This window comes from Penicillium daleae, assembly GCF_028827525.1.
Source record: "Penicillium daleae strain IBT 16125 chromosome Unknown utg000001l_segment0_segment0, whole genome shotgun sequence".
Taxonomy (NCBI): Eukaryota; Fungi; Ascomycota; class Eurotiomycetes; order Eurotiales; family Aspergillaceae; genus Penicillium; species Penicillium daleae.
The window spans coordinates 1,385,542-1,401,676 of NW_026623149.1; the positions used below are offsets into that span (position 1 = coordinate 1,385,542).

Genomic DNA, 16,135 nt, shown 5'->3' on the forward strand with positions numbered 1-16,135 from the left:
GGATTCAGATGTGCTCGTCAATGCTGTGGAATATGTCGTCATCGGGATTTGGGGAGGGGAGAGATGATCACCCAATCGTTCATGCCCCACCACGACGGCCAAGTGGGAGCCTTACTCGAACCGCCAGATGCAGATGCGAAAGAGAAAATACTTTGCGCGAGCATGGTGACTGGGCGAGATTTTTGAGGTAGAATTCATATTGACAATATTGATGCGCGAGTTCATGTGCCCTTAATCCTTCGTATTATCTTTCCTAATCCACTTGATATCTCCTATATACCTCTAGATACAGTCAATACTTTCTTAATAATTTACTGACCCTTCCTTTTCTTACCAAAATATCGCGAAGTATCACCCAATGGCAAATCCAGAAGCGAGTCCTGCAAAAGCAAATGAAACACGATATACCACCCAATCAATCCCGCAAGGAAACAAACCACGCCTCCTGACTTCTGCAGTGCAACAGCAGCCGCAGCATGGCCATCAGCTTTAGCAAAGTAACTCGCCGCGACGGTAAGAAATCCGAGGTCAACCAAGAAGAAGACCAGAATATACGCGATGTTACTTGGAAGCGAAGCGACGAGAAAAGTGAACACGAAAACAGTCCACAATATCATAAAGAATCCCACCGCGTTGTTATACTGCGCCGTATCATCGCCGTATGCCTGGGCGATACCAAAAGCTGGTGTCAAAAGGGCACCATAGCCTGCGTAGAAAAGACCTGCAGATATTCGATAATCAGGATTAGCTATACTCTCACGACGGAAGGCAGGGAGACTCGCCGAAAGCACTGAAGACCGTGTAGGCGAAACCATTGCCAATCGAGAGCTCCCACTGCGCAGTGATAACCAAGCCGAAAGCTGCAATGAAAAAGAAGTTTGCGACAAAGACATTATTGGTCGTGACACCGCGCCATTCCATGAGACTCAGCGAAAGAGTTGTCAAGGTTGTTCCGAATCCGCCTAGAGCTAGAGCAGACTGTAGTCTATGTCAGTAGTTGTTTGTTTTTGCTAGATAAAGAATGGCATACTCCTGCCCCCAAAGATTTTGATGCTTTCGTCTCCCGTTGAATGGGCGTCCCTTGTCTCTCGACGTCTACAGGATTCCCGACGTTCTTGCTGCCATTTGCAGCGTTTTGGAAGTGCGCGGGAGGCATTATTCGAGCTCGAACTTAAATTTGATCGGGGTTGCAAAGCAAAAATACATGTATATGGCATCGCGAGATACTAATTCTAAAGAGGACCTACACATCATATAAATTTCTTAAAGATGGTCGCATCATCAGAAGTCTAGATGGCGAGAACTGTTCTAAGCATCCTACTAGACAGCCTTTTCGAATGATCGACATAACCAGATTCATGCTCCGAACTGACTCAAAAATGAAACCAAGATTATTCCCAAACGTCTCCTTTTTTGTATTGCTTGGGCTGTTCTCTGCGGCATACTCATCGAGTGAAGATCCCGCATTGCATAATCGTACCCCATATGATGTGCTCGTCCCGCCCCGGAAACAGGAATCGAAGAGCCAATCTAACACGCGGAGTCGGCACTTACCTTACGCAATGTACTCTTATATCGTGCATTAAGGTGGAATCATGCATATCCTCTCGGCCGATAAATGCATGAGTCTAATTGCTCTATGGCTCCACAGAGAAATAAGGTTCGAATCTAGCAATACTTCCGGCTAACGAGTCTGTAAGAATATGCATAGTTTTGGATCCAGTAGTGCGAAATAGTTCAAATACCCAGAGAGGACATGGAGTCAGAAAGTCGTTTGCTCGTTTCTTCTTTGGGTAGTTCTTTATCCCGAGGAAAGACAGCCCCGTGAATTCAAAACAGCTTTCCTATATTATGACCAACTTTGAGGATTTCTTTGTCTGTAGAAGTCCTTGCTTTGAAATGGATAGTGAGACTTTTGAACGGGGAATTCTACTATCTCTCCGACATTAGGCTTGGTGATTTGGCATAAATCTCTGTTGAGAGCGGATCTATTGTAGTTATCATTCAAGCCTCGCAACATCGACTCTAATCATGCTTGTGCTTGAATAGCCACCAATATGGATCGGTCTGATCTGGAGGTGAATACGCCTATTATGTAGAGTGTTTTCCCTTCACCACAACGAGGTAAAGACAGAGTTTGATCAAACTCCAGGACACTATGCAAGATCGTTTCATCTAAAATCTGGAAGCGTTATGCAAGCATGTAATCACCCGTGCTCCGCTCTCATGAAGATTGAAACCAACTTGATGAAATTGTCCAAGTCACAAATAATGTACTAGACTCTTGTACGGAAAATCAAAAAGTCCCGTTCTCGCGAAAAATAGTCCATAGAGATTCCGTCGGCTGGCTAAGTAGGGGTGAGATCACGTGAACACGATCACGATCACGATCACGTGGCTACTCTGGCCCTAGCTTGTTGCTGGAACTATATCCGCGACTTTAGCAAAAGAAGAAAGAATCTCGAGTCTTTGGGGTATCAGAATATAGATAATAAGTTCCATGTATGTTGCTTTATTACTCTAGTAACTGTATCTGCTCATATTTGGTAGTACCCCGTGAGAAGCATCATGATATCCATACTTTCAATAATCGCTGGCCATGTTCGAGACAAAGAATCAAATAGAAATGCTGCAGTTTGCAAAGATTCGCATTTCAACATAATCTTCTCATACTTGTTTAATTAATAAATGACATTATGTGTGGTGGTGCGCTTTCAAATCGGTATAATTTACTAGATACTCTTTTTAACCAATTTGATATTGCGTTCTCTACTGCTCGCTGTATGAACGCCACGGTCATGAGTGCTCTATTGTACTGTAATCTCTTTTAACATCCTCTTTATCACTCTCAAGTCTAGTTCCAATACAAATATTCCAAGATTCAATAGGATATGTGCTTGCCAAATGTAGAAACCAGCTCGTCGCCGTATTGTAAACCTCCGTAGGCAATGGGAGTAGAATGTATAAACGAACTCATCGCGTACTGTAAATCTCCATGGGAAACGACAGTACGGTCGGTTTGATCAATCGTCGCATGATACAGCTTTTTCTGGAGATTATTGAGCAATCGTAACCGTATTCATCTCGAGGGTCAAGAATACGACCTGTTAAACGTTGATAAACGAGCTTCACACTTCTCCTCTCCCACGATCTTTCTCCTCGTCAACGCACCCACCCTACCTTTCATCTCCATCACTTCCACAACAGAAAACGCGAATTCTCAGCGTAAGTTATCTGAGTATTCATCTAAGCAGCTCTCATCGTGAGTGTTGTGATCTGATCCTTTAGACTGATCACATCAGAAAGGAAAGAATGTGGTCCTCCTCCAGCATGTCCAGCATGGACTGGGAGGTTGCTCTCCCCCACCCCTCCGAGGCCGAGCGGGCCAAAAACGTCAAGCTTGAGCAGCTCCGCATACAGCTGCAGACAGCAGTGGCCCGAGATGAGGGCCCTCCAAGACGCGCTGTTCCGCCGAGCCCAACAGCCGCCAGCAGTTTTTGTTCCAGATGGAACGATCCAGCTCCTTCCCGAAGGGTGCGAGATCAGACTCGATACCGACAGCCAAGTCCCTTTCGGTGGTCAAGTTCTGCAGCTCCAGCCTTTCGAGAGGGAGCTGCCGCAGTGGAACCCACTGCAGATGCCGACTCGCCTTGTCGGAAAAGTGAAGGCCTCCTTCACTGCCGCCCAATACCGCAATCCGGGCAGACGCGTCGAGCAGTTTGCGTGCCCTCAACAGACTAGCAGTCAGTCGCAGGCTGCTGAGTCTGCTCCCGTCATTTTCTTGGTGGTCGACCCGCCAACCCCCACCGCTGGACGAGACGTCTTCCTCCACCCCAAGGCCATTGCGCCGTTCTACTATCTCGTCACTGAAGACATCGTCATCGATATCGATGATGTCGAGTTGACCGAAGACGCCAATGAAGAGATCAAGCGTCTTGAGATCCTCGCAACGCTCCTGGAAAATTGGGACACGGCCCTTTCTCTCCAATTTTCAACCTTCGCGCTTCAGGCAAGAAACTGGCGCAGGGAGCGTCGTGAGTGGGAACTGGAGGCCGTGCAGACGATCTTCCTCAGCGGAAACCTCGACATGCTCGCCCCCACCTTCGGCATCTCCGACTTGGTCAATACCCGCCAGTTCGTCGACATGGAGAACGAGCTGGACCAGCTCGGAGATGTGGAGCCGTGGGAGAAGGTCTGGAACGAGGAGGCTTGTGCTGCCGCGCAGGTACACAACCATCATGTGAAGCACACCATGTACAAGGTCAAGCGCATCCTGTTCGACTTGATCCCGGCGAGCGAGCGCCACCTCGAGCGCAACCGCGACCTCGTGCTGGAGATGGGGGTGTACGCCCGTTTCCTGGCCAAGTTGGCGCGTGAGGGTTGTTGAGGTGGATGTCGATATCAGATGTGAGAGTATGTGGGGACAAGATACCTGGTGGAAATGTGGTTTCGTTTTTCTTTGTTTCTTTCTATTTTCTTTTTTCAATTTTCCTCTCCTCTCCTCTCTTTTTTTTTCTTATTCTTCTTTCTTTTTTTTATCTCTTTTGTTTCGAGTCTTCTGGTTCGAGAAGTGCTTGGCAGGATCAATTTGACTTCCAAAGCCCTACGGGGAGTGAGTCAAGCCTGTCCCAAGCACTATTAATGCCAATGTCAAGTTCGTCCCACAAGCCCGTGCTACTAAACTAGTCACCTTAAGCACTAATCTTGTATTCAATTTGTAAATCAGCGGCACATGATATTTTGAACGTCAAATTTTTGGACAATGTACAACGGGGTATGGGTATAGTAACATGACTATGTAAATGCAAACAAAAGATTGAAGAATCTAGCCTCGGGGGATCACCTGTCTCTCAAACAGCCATTCCATTGATCTCATCGGAGATCTCTGCATCCGCCTTGACCAGATGAATCTCGAACCCGCCCTCATCTCTGTCTTCACCCTTTTGCGGCCACAGAATTTGATGCGTAATGATGGCCCGAGCCATCATGTAGCATACAAAGAAGTACATGAGTATCAACGGGAGGATCGCCACGCATCCAATGATATTGATCTCTTTGCATGAGAAGGCCTTACCAATAGCGAATGTCGCAGTAATCAAGGCAGTATTCGGAAACACAAACGAGAACCAAGTCATTGAAAAGACCATTCGACCTGGGCCTATAGCTGACCAGTGTGCTGCGCTGGCGATGATGAAAAAGAAGATTGCCAATCTGATAAATGGTTAGCCCTTGTGGTCGGCAGCAGAAAGGAAAGATGGAGGAGATGCAATTACCCCCACAGCCATAATGCAGCAAAGTCGACCACCACCCTCAACACATCAGCAGCCAAAGCCCCATTTCCCATGAAATCCGACGGAAACGAACGCTTTGCAGATGCTGCCATATTCACGATTCCTGCGACAGTGAAGCCACTGGGTCCCACGGAGACGAACATTCCCGGCCGGATATTTTCTTTGGGGAGTTTCTGCGTCATCAGTCGATAGATAAAGGCCGAGTAGACCATCAGCGAGACCAGAAAACCAACACCCTGGATTGTTGTTCCCCCAATGATAATGCGCAGGCAGCGAGCTTGCTCCAGCTTCGCACTTAGTATACCGGCGTGTGGACCAATGATGAGCATGGGATAGGCAGGAAAGATCCAAATTGGGGTCATCTGGGCGATAGTGAAAGTTTGAGTGGACCATCTGAGGGGCTCATCAGTGTCTAGAATTTGGAAAGCTAGAGCGGACATTATCACTCACAGGACGAGATAGATGCCAGCAGAGAATAAGACAGCAAGAACGGCATCAATCCAGAATAATATGCCGACAGCTTCCATCAACCATGGGCCTGTATTACCAGGGCCGTATTGGGAGATGTTGATCAAAATGGTACCAAAGGAGACCACACAGGCAGGAACGAACAAGGACTCGGTGGGATGCAGAAATGATGCTTTAAAGGTATACGGGTAGTGATAGAATCTGGCGAGTAAAAGTCCCCAAATAAACAGATACAGCACAATGTTGATCAGAAAGACGACCGTTCCAATTGTATCCAATCCCCGGAAGCGATACGGGACTTGTCGACAACACATTAGCGCAAGCGTAAAGACCAGTGAGGCAAGTAATATAGGGTTGGTATGAAAATTACCTTCGTATAATACATTCGCGAGCCCTCCAGTAGCCATAGTCAAAGTGAAGTATGCCCAGGTGACATGGCGAATGCGTTTCTTCCAAGTGAGCTTGGACGCCGAAGCATCTGTCACTTTCCTTGTAAGTTCTGGACCATCACGATCCATACAATGGCTAAACTCCTTGTTACCAGCTGTCTGATCAGTCGCTCGAGAAGCGACCTTCTGCAAAGCGGCTTCCAAAGCAGAAGTATGGACTTTGCGGGCATTGCTACCCAGACTAGGAGCATCCGCTCCGCCCCGAACGGCCAGAGTTCGCTCCGCATCTTCGATAGTTGGCGTCCGATAGCCATCATCGCCGGGGCTCCTCAGATATCTGGGAACCAGCAGCAGGTCGGAGGGCATGGTGATGGACAATCGGGATGTCCTTCTCGGAGACCAAGCCGATTCCAAGTGGAGATATTTCGTTTCCCCTCCTACCAACACAACCTTGGTATATGTACCACCAACCTGATAGCAATAGGACCATAGATCAAGCCAGGAGAGAAAGAAATATACTTATCATCCAACGACGAAGAGAAAAAAAAGAAACGAAAGCACCTCACGGAAGCCACCACGAAGGCTAATATGACGTCTCACTGGAGAGAACGTGCGATACAGCGACAGCGACCAACCAAAAGCGCCGCCCTCATGCGTCAAGGCGTAGGGCCATTTACGGTGGAGAATGCGGGACTCGGACACCACGATCCTTCAGTCCTGGTTGGCGACGAATAAAAACGGGCGGCGATGACGTGGAGCGAGAGAGCCGGGATCGTGAGATGCGGGCGCGGGGAGGTCAAGACACAGGAAATGGACAGCATCTTAAATCTTTAGCCCTTTTGAAACAGGTGGAGGTACCCGAAGCTGATGATCGCCGTGATGGGCCGCTTTTTTTGTAGTTTGAACTTTAGGAGCTTTTTCCATTGGAATCATTGGCCGCGTGAATTGAAGTTAGGTTCTCCTCGGGAATCGGCACATAAACTGGGTCAACGCTTAGCGGGGATTTCCGTCAACTTCGGAGAGTTATACTGGAAATGTAAAAGGCATGGCAGCCCCACGAGGGACGTGGTCTCTCGTATATTGAGGATGGCCTTTGATTGGCGTAGTAGAAATTGGTAAATCGTAGGTAGACCTTTGGAAAGTAGTAGTAGTATGTGAAGAGAAATATAAATAGTGGAAGAATGGATTGGATCCGCCCACCACAGGATCCTTCACAAGCTTGGCAGTAACCTGGCTAGTTATGGACAAGTCAGGAACTAGTCAATTCTTATTTGCTTAGCTCGCACAAACAGTGATCTAGAAAAGGGAGCAACACCACTGCTGTGTTGCTAATAATCCGTGCTATTTCCATTATGGAAGTACGAAGTACAACCGCATCCCAAAGAAGCAATAGGGCTTAGGGCTGACCATTCCAGCTTACTGTGATAAGCCGAGGTTCATAAGAGCTCGACCATCGATCAACAAGGAGACCCTGAACCTCCTTATTTCTCTTCGTAGAATCACAGTCAACAACCTAGTGCCATTTCTGGAATATTGAACTACCTGCTTACTCACATATTATACTCTAATTGACGCGCGATCATGCCAGGAGTCACGGATACTCGCAAGTCCGTGCTGATCACGGGGTAAGTAGCACAGTCTGCGCAAGACGCCCCTCAAGATGCCAACGCGCAGGACAAACCACTGACAATACACAGGTGCTCACCCGGTGGTATTGGCAACTCTCTTGCACGAGAATTCCATCGAAATGGACTGCGCGTGTTGGCCACAGCTCGACAGGCTGCCACCATCGCCGATTTGGCTGAGCTTGGCATCGAGACCCTGAGTCTGGTGGTTGATGACCAGGAGAGTGTCAAGGCATGCTTTGCCGATGTTGAGAAAAGACTGGGTGATAAGGGTCTTGATTATCTCGTGAATAATGCGTGAGTTTGCTATCCCCGGGCTACCGGTCTGTTTTGTTTTGTTTATGCAGTTGGGCTAATCACGGATATAGTGGCCGGAGTATGTTAATCACGATATTCGAAGAAGCTGATTGAATACTACTGACGTGTTGATACTAGATTACACTGTTCCTGCCATGGAAGTGGAGTTGGATGAGGCTCGTCTGACATTTGAGACCAATCTCTTTTCTGTCATCAGCATGTGCCAGACTTTCTTGCCGCTCCTGATCAAAGCCAAGGGCACGATTGTGCAGATCGGTTCTATTGCTGGGGTATGTCTCTACTATTTTTCAATCATTATAACTCAAAAGGGAGGCTGAATGCTAACTCTACACAGATCATTCCCTACGTGTTTGGCTCTGTCTACAATGCCTCCAAGGCTGCTCTTCACTCCTTCAGCGATACTCTCCGTGTCGAGTTAGCTCCTTATGGGTATGTATACCCCAAAAATGATGACATAAGACTATTATTGAGTTCGTACAGCTGACATTTGAACAGCGTCAAGGTGGTCACCGTGGTTACTGGCGGTGTCCAATCTCGCATTGCCCGTACCGAGCGCACGTTGAAGCCAGAGTCTCTGTACATGCCTATCGAGGCAGAATACAATCGCCGTGTGGTACATAGCCAAAACAATGCCATGCCCAACGAAGAGTATGCCCGCAGTGTGGTGAACCAGGTGCTGTATGGGTCAGCACCATGGCGTTGGCTGTGGCCCTGGGCACAGGGTCGCAAGACCACCATCTGGGAAGGCCACCGTAGCTGGGTGATCTGGCTACTGGTGGGTGGATGGGCCTGGAATGGGCTCTTTGGCCGGATTATGACCAATATGTTCAAATTGTGGAAAATTAAGGCGGCGTTGAAGAAGTAGATAGTGGTACTGATTATGCTGGCTGAGATGGGCTTTTGCTATATTCTGGGTAATTTGTACATCAATGCAATTGAAGTATTTGCAGCAATATGAACCTCCTTGTTTATATCATGTTCGTGAGCTCTAGGATATACTTCTTGTTCTATTTCCCCCATAACCAAGCTGAACCGAACCCAGTTCCGTGATATTCGCGTCTGCGCCCGAGGTACGGCTGAGTCAGCCAGGGACCGGGCGCTGGTTGGCTGCGACACCCGATTTTACCGCGACGCAATGCCATCCCGAGAAAAAGAAAGCTGTTCTCCCGGTCCGACTAACCTCCAATTCTCCCTGAAGGGTTCAAATCCACCTCCTCTTTACCACTTATACTCCCTCCTACCTACCTCCCTCTCCCCTCTCCTCTCTTCCCTCCTATCCTTTCTCATTCCATAATGTTCAAGCTCGCCCGCGGTCGCCCAATTGCCGCGGCTCTCAGGGCTGCGACGGTGAGATCTGCCCCAAATGCCGTGCTATCGGGCCGTACCCGATTTTCCTCGAAACCTGCAAACTGATTCATGGTGTTTTCCATCGATTTAGGAGTCCTCCGTCTCGTCCCGTCTGGCTCAGCAGAAGCGTAACCTGTCCATCCACGAGTACCTGTCCGCCCGTCTCCTGAAGCAGGTATGTTCAGCGCGTTCGGATCCTGCGGTCGCGGAAGAGATCGCTATCATTGATACTGTTTTGGGGTCTGGGTGCTGATAATCGAGAATAGTACGGTGTCGGTGTTCCCAAGGGCGAGGTTGCTACTACCGCCGAGGAGGCTGAGAAAGTCGCCAAGTCTATCGGTATATTATCCCATCTCCGGGCTTTCCTGCCTCCCCCTTCTTCACGCTCTCTCGCCTGACACTTCACGACTAGGAAACGATGACATGGTTATCAAGGCCCAGGTCCTGGCTGGTGGCCGTGGTAAGGGTACTTTCGACAACGGTCTCAAGGGTGGTGTCCGGGTGATCTACTCGTAAGTATTTTTCCCGCCTATCGCAGGACGTGATATCCCTCGGTAGATCAGGTTCTGTCGGGACTGGGATTCGCGGAAGAGTAAGCTAATCGATATGGTTTCTTTTGCAGCCCTGCCGAGGCCAAGATCTTCGCCAACGAGATGATCGGCCACAAGCTCGTCACCAAGCAGACCGGTGCCGAGGGCCGTGCCTGCAACTCCGTCTACATCTGCGAGCGCAAGTTCGCCCGCCGCGAGTTCTACCTCGCCATCCTTATGGACCGTGCCACTCAGAGCCCCGTTATTGTCGCCTCCTCGCAGGGTGGTATGGACATTGAGACCGTCGCCAAGGAGAACCCTGATGCGATCATCACCACCCCCATCGACATCCACACCGGTGTCACCGACGAGATTGCCCGCACTATCGCGACTGACCTCGGCTTCTCCGAGCAGTGCATCGAGGAGGCCAAGACCACCATCCAGAACCTGTACAAGGTCTTCATGGACAAGGACGCCACTCAGATTGAGATCAACCCTCTGTCTGAGACCTCTGACCACCAGGTCCTGGCCATGGACGCCAAGCTCGGCTTCGATGACAACGCTGAGTTCCGCCAGAAGGAGGTCTTCTCGTGGCGCGATGTTTCCCAGGAGGATGCCGATGAGGTCAAGGCTGCCGAGTTCGGCCTGAACTTCATCAAGCTGGACGGTGATATTGGCTGCCTGGTCAACGGTGCCGGTCTGGCCATGGCCACCATGGATATCATCAAGCTGAACGGCGGTACCCCCGCCAACTTCCTTGACGTCGGTGGTGGTGCTACCCCCGCTGCTATCAAGAGCGCTTTCGAGCTGATCACCAGCGACCCCAAGGTGTCTGCCATCTTCGTCAACATCTTCGGTGGTATCGTCCGCTGTGACGCCATCGCCCAAGGTCTGATCAACGTTGTGCAGGAGATGGGTCTGCGCACTCCCATCGTTGCCCGTCTCCAGGGTACCAACATGGAGCAGGCTCACAAGCTGGTATGTCCCCACTCTCCTAGTTTAACTTCTTAAGCCTCTTACTAACATAATTCCTTTCCCAGATCAACGAGTCCGGCCTGAAGATCTTCTCCATCGAGGACCTCCAGAACGCCGCCGAGAAGTCCGTCCAGTTCTCCAAGGTCGTCAAGATGGCCCGCGAGATCGACGTCGGCGTCGAGTTCACCCTCGGCATCTAAACCGTCGAAACCCGATTTTGAATTTGAATGTTGTCTGAGTCTGTGGATTGGATCTGCTAGGGGAAGAGAGGGCCATGCATTGGGGGCCTGCGAGCCGGCTTCAAGGGTGCATTTCGACGTCTTTGTTTGTTTTTAATCTAGAGAACACCACCCTGTGCTTGGCTGCGGCGCCTGTTCCTGTGTCATTTACATTTCTTTTTTGTCACTGTATTCTTGAGTGTTTCTATGATTTTTATTTCATTTCCTAATTGGAAGAAGTGAGATGATGAATTCGGAGATTCGTAGACGGAGAGATAAGCTTGTAGTTGTCAATGTTGACAGGTATCATGTCCCATGAGTACGATCAAGCCCCGACATCTTGCCATCGTCATCTCTTTCCGCGCCATTCTCATCCATCGCCCAGATGTCCAAAGTGCTCTGGCCCAGGAAAACCATAAATTGGGCATCACCAAGGATACGAAGAGGCTGCTCCCTCTTCTCCATGCGCTGGATGGAGTAGTCATACCAGGTGTACGAGTTTGAAGTGCTTGGCATGATCCTAGCCTTCAAAATTGTCCACTGTCGGTGTTCTTGCTCATCGCCCTCAACGAAAGAGGCATAAAGTATACCTCGTTCAGGGCAGACGAACTGGCCTTCTGAGGCAAGCTCTCGTGGCATTGTGTGGATGGCGACCTGTCCGTTTGGTTCAACCGAGACATAGACCAAGATGCCATGTTTCCTGTCCCTGTCCCCCCTGTCTGTTTCAATTCTTTCAATCACACTACTCTGCCCGGGATTTATCGCATCCCTTCTCGCACCGATGTTGCCAAGAATCCAGTACTCGGGGAAGAACGACCGTGGAATCGACTCGCAGCGTGAAAAACATGTGAACCATTCGTTCTTGCTGTTTAGCGCGTATGTTGTCGTCTGTAGCTGGTACGTCGGCAAAGCCTCGATCAACGGGCCCTCTTCTCCACAACTGTCGACATACATCTCCGGTTCCGAACAGCGCTTTTCATCCTCCCGACAAAAGTGGACTAAAGTAATTCGATCCTCCAAGGGATGGACAGCTAAAGCCACCGCAGTCTCTCCAATGTCAATAGTCCGGGCGATTCTTGTATCCCAGCTCCAGTGGACGAGATAATCCCCATAATCCAGGACAATCCTTGTCTTATGGATCAGGATATGGTTACAGTCCAACGAGGGAACCCTGAAAGAAGAGGGCTCGGGGGTATCATAGTTCCACACATGGCAGTTGCCCCGAATCGAGAGCGCAGCAACTAAAGACTCGGAAACTCGGACCTGTAATAGCACTTCGCGGTTGGCCGTGGTGAACTTTTTTATTCGGCCTGTTAATATGTTCAGGGTAATGACATAGGTGTTAAACCCGTCTTCACCGATCCAGGCACAGATGCCGTTGGAATAGCTGAAGTCATTGGCATCATGACCATCACCATCTTCGTGATCCAGTGGACTGCGCATTGAGATGACTTTGTATGGATTTCCCTGTTCTAGGCGGGATCTCCTTCTGACGAAATTGGCGAATGAGGTAGTAAAATCATGGCCCGATTTATCGGGGATTATACCATTCGAAAAGATGACTGGGTCTGGAGAAGGTATCCAGGGGTCTATCCCCAATGTAGCCCGTGTCGCGGCACGACACAACAATGGTGACGAGAGGAGAGAGTGCCAACGCCTGGAGACCTATGCTAGTGTGTTAGCATCTCGATGAAAATGAGGCTAATATAAACCAGAGCAATATACATACCCTTCGAAGGCGGATAACGTCAATCAGAGGCAGGTACTCTGCGACAAGGGACGCGATTTCCAGAGGCAGTTTGCCTAGGATGTCATATTGAAAAGTATGAGTATCAGCTTGGGCCTTGATTTCGCGCCATTCCTCTGGCCGTAGCTGTGCCAGAAGGCCGCGATAGCTGTAAGTTGTTTTAGCTTAGATGCTTTGCTAAGATGGTGGGGACATAACGTACAAGGCTTGGCGTCTCAGCTTCGGCAACGTCTGAAAATGTTCTAGAAAGGCCACATCTTCTGGATTAATGTCCATGAAGACTCTGCGGGTTAGAGAATCGGAGTAATTATCGGAAGGCTTGAAATCTGCCGAGCGGCCTATGAGATGAGGGCAAGATTGTGTGCGTGTTGTGAGGAGAACTATGAGTGCGACCAAATACTGGGGGGTAAGAAGACCGCTAGTCCAGACTTGTTCCATGAGTCGCGGGTAAGTTCCAGTGCTGTGGGGTTAGGTTTGGAACTTCAACAAGACTTCAGGATCATCCCATAAAGTCACGAATTGAAGGTAAACCAGGAAGAGTATACATGCGATATTAACAAAGATAATTTGAAAGACATTTAGAGCCACATTCGGGAAGGGAGGGGGAAGTATATCAGGGCGGGCTGTTTATCTGGTCTCTAGATTCGACTGTCACTGTCCGGTTTGTTTCTTATAGCATTGGAAAAGATACTTGGTTATCTGGCAGACAATGTTCTCATCGAGCTTCCATGGCCGGCGAGTCGACTATCAATTAACCTCCTCCATAGTCCACACAGTCATTAATACTTTATCAAAGAGGACCATGAACTGAGCATCGCCCATGATCCAGGGATTGTCGTCAACTAGGTGGATGCGATGAACATAGTAGTCATACCATACATACGAGTTTGAAAGGCCCATTCTCGTTTTGGTCTTTAGAATTGCAAATATTGGCGGGTCTTGACTGAAAAAAGATGCATAGAGTATACCTCGCTCGGGGCAGACGAGCTCAACCCCGGCGGTGCAGTCTTGGGGCAATGTGTGGAAAGCGACTAGCCCGTCAGGTTCAAGGGACAAGCAGAAAAGGCTAGGTTTCCGTGGTTTAAGTTTGTTGTTGTCTTCACGCCAGTGCAACAGTATCGCGTTGTTCTGGCCAGGGTGTTTTATTCCATATCTGTCCAAAATCCCGGCAACATCGATCCATCCCCCGCCAAAAACAGAAACCGGAAGTGGCTGGTGATGCGAGGAAAGTAAGCACCATTCATTCTTGCTGTCCAAAGCATATTTGGCTATATGCAGATAGCACTCCTCGAAATACACTGTATCCCGGTCACGTCCCCCTGGTTTTCGACACATGCGGACCACAGTCATCTGGTCCTCTGAAGGATGAGGAGCTAGGACGACAACAAAATCTCCGGTCTGTATAGTCCAAGCGACTCTTGTGTTAAAGCACCAGTGCACGACGTAGTCGTTATACTGGACCACGACTTTAGTCCCGTTGATGAGTAGAAGCGAATAATCCAAGGACGGAATCCGGAAGGATGATGATTGGGAGGTATCAATATTCTAGACGTGGCAATATCCCCTGATCGACACCGCAGCAATATAGGGCTTGGAAAAGTGAAGAGTGCACAGTTTTTCTCTATTATCGGTAGTAAATATCTTCCTTTCGGTATTCGCTAGGTTTAAGACCATCACGGTGGTTTGGTTGTCATTCATCCCCAGCCAGGCACAGCTGCCTTTGGAATAGGTGACAACGGCCTTAACGTCAGTGTCCTCTGGGAGAATTTGACCGAAAATTGGAGATGGACTTTCAGTAACTCTGTATGGGATTCCTTGCTCCAGTCGGTGTCTTTTTTGAGCAATCTTATCAAACGAAGGAGTGGAGTCGGAGGCGAAGCCAAGGACCGAGCCAGGGGTATTGGCAGGGGCGAGGGCATCAGAAGAGATGATTGAAGCTGAGGTCGAAGCGCCAGGGGCAGCCGTGTCCATTTCAGAACTAGAATCGGAGGCATGAGCCCAGAGATCCTGGCTGAAGGTTGCTTGAGCCGCAGCACGGCACGACGAGGGCGCAGACAGTACTTGCTGCCATCGTCGCGAGACCTTGTTTTATAAACGAATTAGCCTCTTAGTGCAGAATAATGCTCTCTCCTCTTCTTTGAAGCATATATGAATTCAGCATACTCTTCGAAGGCGAATGATATCGCCCAAGGGTAAGTTCTCTGCGACAAAGCAGGCAATTTCTGGGGGAAGCTTGCCCAGGATATCCCACCGGAAAGTGAGAATATCAACTTGTGTCTTGACTTCTCGCCACTCATCTGGGCTCATTTGGGCTAAGATGCCACGCCAGCTATAGAGTTTCTCAGCGTTTATACGTTGTGTATGTGCCAGGGCAAAAAGCAATGCCCTCGGGTGGATATATACATAGCTTGGCGAGTTGATTTGGGCAGGTTCTGGTAATGTCTCAAAAAGGGTTGATCCTCGGAATCGGTATCCATGACCGAGCAAGATAGATCTTTATCAAGATTGAAGATGTCTTGAGGTATGCCAGTTAGATCAGGAACGAGTGTGGTGGCGGGCCAAAGAAGAGAAAGCAGGTGAGGCGACGAGAGGAGTATAACTGCGGGAGGTGGAGCATCGCCGTCTCCTTCCTCCTTCCTTCTCGCTCTCGACCAGACAACCCCCCTTTTCATTCTCCCACCTACCATCGCTTCGCTGACAACCATCGACCTCCACTTCGACTCGTCGTCTTCCTACTACTACTACTACTACTACTACTACTACTACCACCTCTGTGGCAGTGCCAACCTCGTTACTCGCCCGATCCTTGAGCTTCCTCCTCAAGCGCTGCAGATCCCGACCGACGCGCTCTGCTCCGGTTGCCTCCCCTCTTCCCCCTTCCCCGCAGCTTTTCAGAAACCTCAAAGCGCAAAACCTCGACCCCCGAACTCTCTCTCTCTCTCCTCAATCCTCTCAGGACTTCAATTCGCGGGCGCAATGATAGACCTGCTCTCGCTCCTTCGGTGTTGATCTGCGCCTCGCTGGCCCTTCACGAGACCTTCTTCCCCCGTCGCACGTTCTCCCGCCACGAGCGGGTTCCAACGGTCGAATCGATCGCGTCCGATTTGCCTTTTCACCAACTTCCTCAGCCCGTTTCCCACCTCCTTCTCCTCACCGGACCCTATTTTTATACTGGCGACGATCGTGCGCTCGTCAGCCATCGTCCTCCCCGTCGCCATCGCCATCGC

General features: G+C 49.5%; 8 protein-coding genes across 8 annotated transcripts; 3 read left to right on the forward strand and 5 right to left on the reverse strand.

Annotated features, from left to right (window-relative positions):
* Window positions 1–320: 320 nt before the first annotated feature.
* N7458_000393 (uncharacterized protein) lies at window positions 321–1,156 on the reverse strand (the record flags this gene model as incomplete). Its single annotated transcript, XM_056903787.1, has 3 exons — window positions 321–721; window positions 792–978; window positions 1,031–1,156. Coding segments are annotated over 3 exons (714 nt in total), but the record flags the coding sequence as incomplete, so codon positions are not given.
* Window positions 1,157–3,442: 2,286 nt separating this feature from the next.
* On the forward strand, window positions 3,443–4,387 carry N7458_000394 (uncharacterized protein; the record flags this gene model as incomplete). Its single annotated transcript, XM_056903788.1, has 1 exon — window positions 3,443–4,387. One exon carries the CDS (start codon window positions 3,443–3,445, stop codon window positions 4,385–4,387), a length of 945 nt encoding a protein of 314 aa, XP_056771555.1.
* Window positions 4,388–4,850: 463 nt separating this feature from the next.
* On the reverse strand, window positions 4,851–6,514 carry N7458_000395 (tellurite-resistance/dicarboxylate transporter family protein; the record flags this gene model as incomplete). Its single annotated transcript, XM_056903789.1, has 4 exons — window positions 4,851–5,211; window positions 5,274–5,684; window positions 5,742–6,057; window positions 6,130–6,514. The coding sequence occupies 4 exons, from the start codon at window positions 6,512–6,514 to the stop codon at window positions 4,851–4,853; spliced, it is 1,473 nt and encodes a 490-aa protein (XP_056771556.1).
* A 1,215-nt stretch (window positions 6,515–7,729) lies between these two features.
* Window positions 7,730–8,956, forward strand: N7458_000396 (Short-chain dehydrogenase ptmH; the record flags this gene model as incomplete). Its single annotated transcript, XM_056903790.1, has 6 exons — window positions 7,730–7,773; window positions 7,846–8,070; window positions 8,142–8,149; window positions 8,209–8,360; window positions 8,426–8,520; window positions 8,587–8,956. The coding sequence occupies 6 exons, from the start codon at window positions 7,730–7,732 to the stop codon at window positions 8,954–8,956; spliced, it is 894 nt and encodes a 297-aa protein (XP_056771557.1).
* A 428-nt stretch (window positions 8,957–9,384) lies between these two features.
* On the forward strand, window positions 9,385–11,143 carry N7458_000397 (succinate--CoA ligase (GDP-forming) subunit beta; the record flags this gene model as incomplete). The annotated part of the gene is made up of 6 exons (XM_056903791.1): window positions 9,385–9,438; window positions 9,530–9,613; window positions 9,705–9,777; window positions 9,851–9,950; window positions 10,061–10,946; window positions 11,009–11,143. The coding sequence occupies 6 exons, from the start codon at window positions 9,385–9,387 to the stop codon at window positions 11,141–11,143; spliced, it is 1,332 nt and encodes a 443-aa protein (XP_056771558.1).
* Window positions 11,144–11,467: 324 nt separating this feature from the next.
* Window positions 11,468–13,346, reverse strand: N7458_000398 (F-box domain protein; the record flags this gene model as incomplete). The annotated part of the gene is made up of 3 exons (XM_056903792.1): window positions 11,468–12,826; window positions 12,891–13,056; window positions 13,111–13,346. 3 exons carry the CDS (start codon window positions 13,344–13,346, stop codon window positions 11,468–11,470), a joined length of 1,761 nt encoding a protein of 586 aa, XP_056771559.1.
* Window positions 13,347–14,453: 1,107 nt separating this feature from the next.
* Window positions 14,454–15,215, reverse strand: N7458_000399 (F-box protein; the record flags this gene model as incomplete). Its single annotated transcript, XM_056903793.1, has 2 exons — window positions 14,454–14,990; window positions 15,072–15,215. 2 exons carry the CDS (start codon window positions 15,213–15,215, stop codon window positions 14,454–14,456), a joined length of 681 nt encoding a protein of 226 aa, XP_056771560.1.
* Window positions 15,216–15,868: 653 nt separating this feature from the next.
* On the reverse strand, window positions 15,869–16,132 carry N7458_000400 (uncharacterized protein; the record flags this gene model as incomplete). The annotated part of the gene is made up of 1 exon (XM_056903794.1): window positions 15,869–16,132. One exon carries the CDS (start codon window positions 16,130–16,132, stop codon window positions 15,869–15,871), a length of 264 nt encoding a protein of 87 aa, XP_056771561.1.
* Window positions 16,133–16,135: the final 3 nt, after the last annotated feature.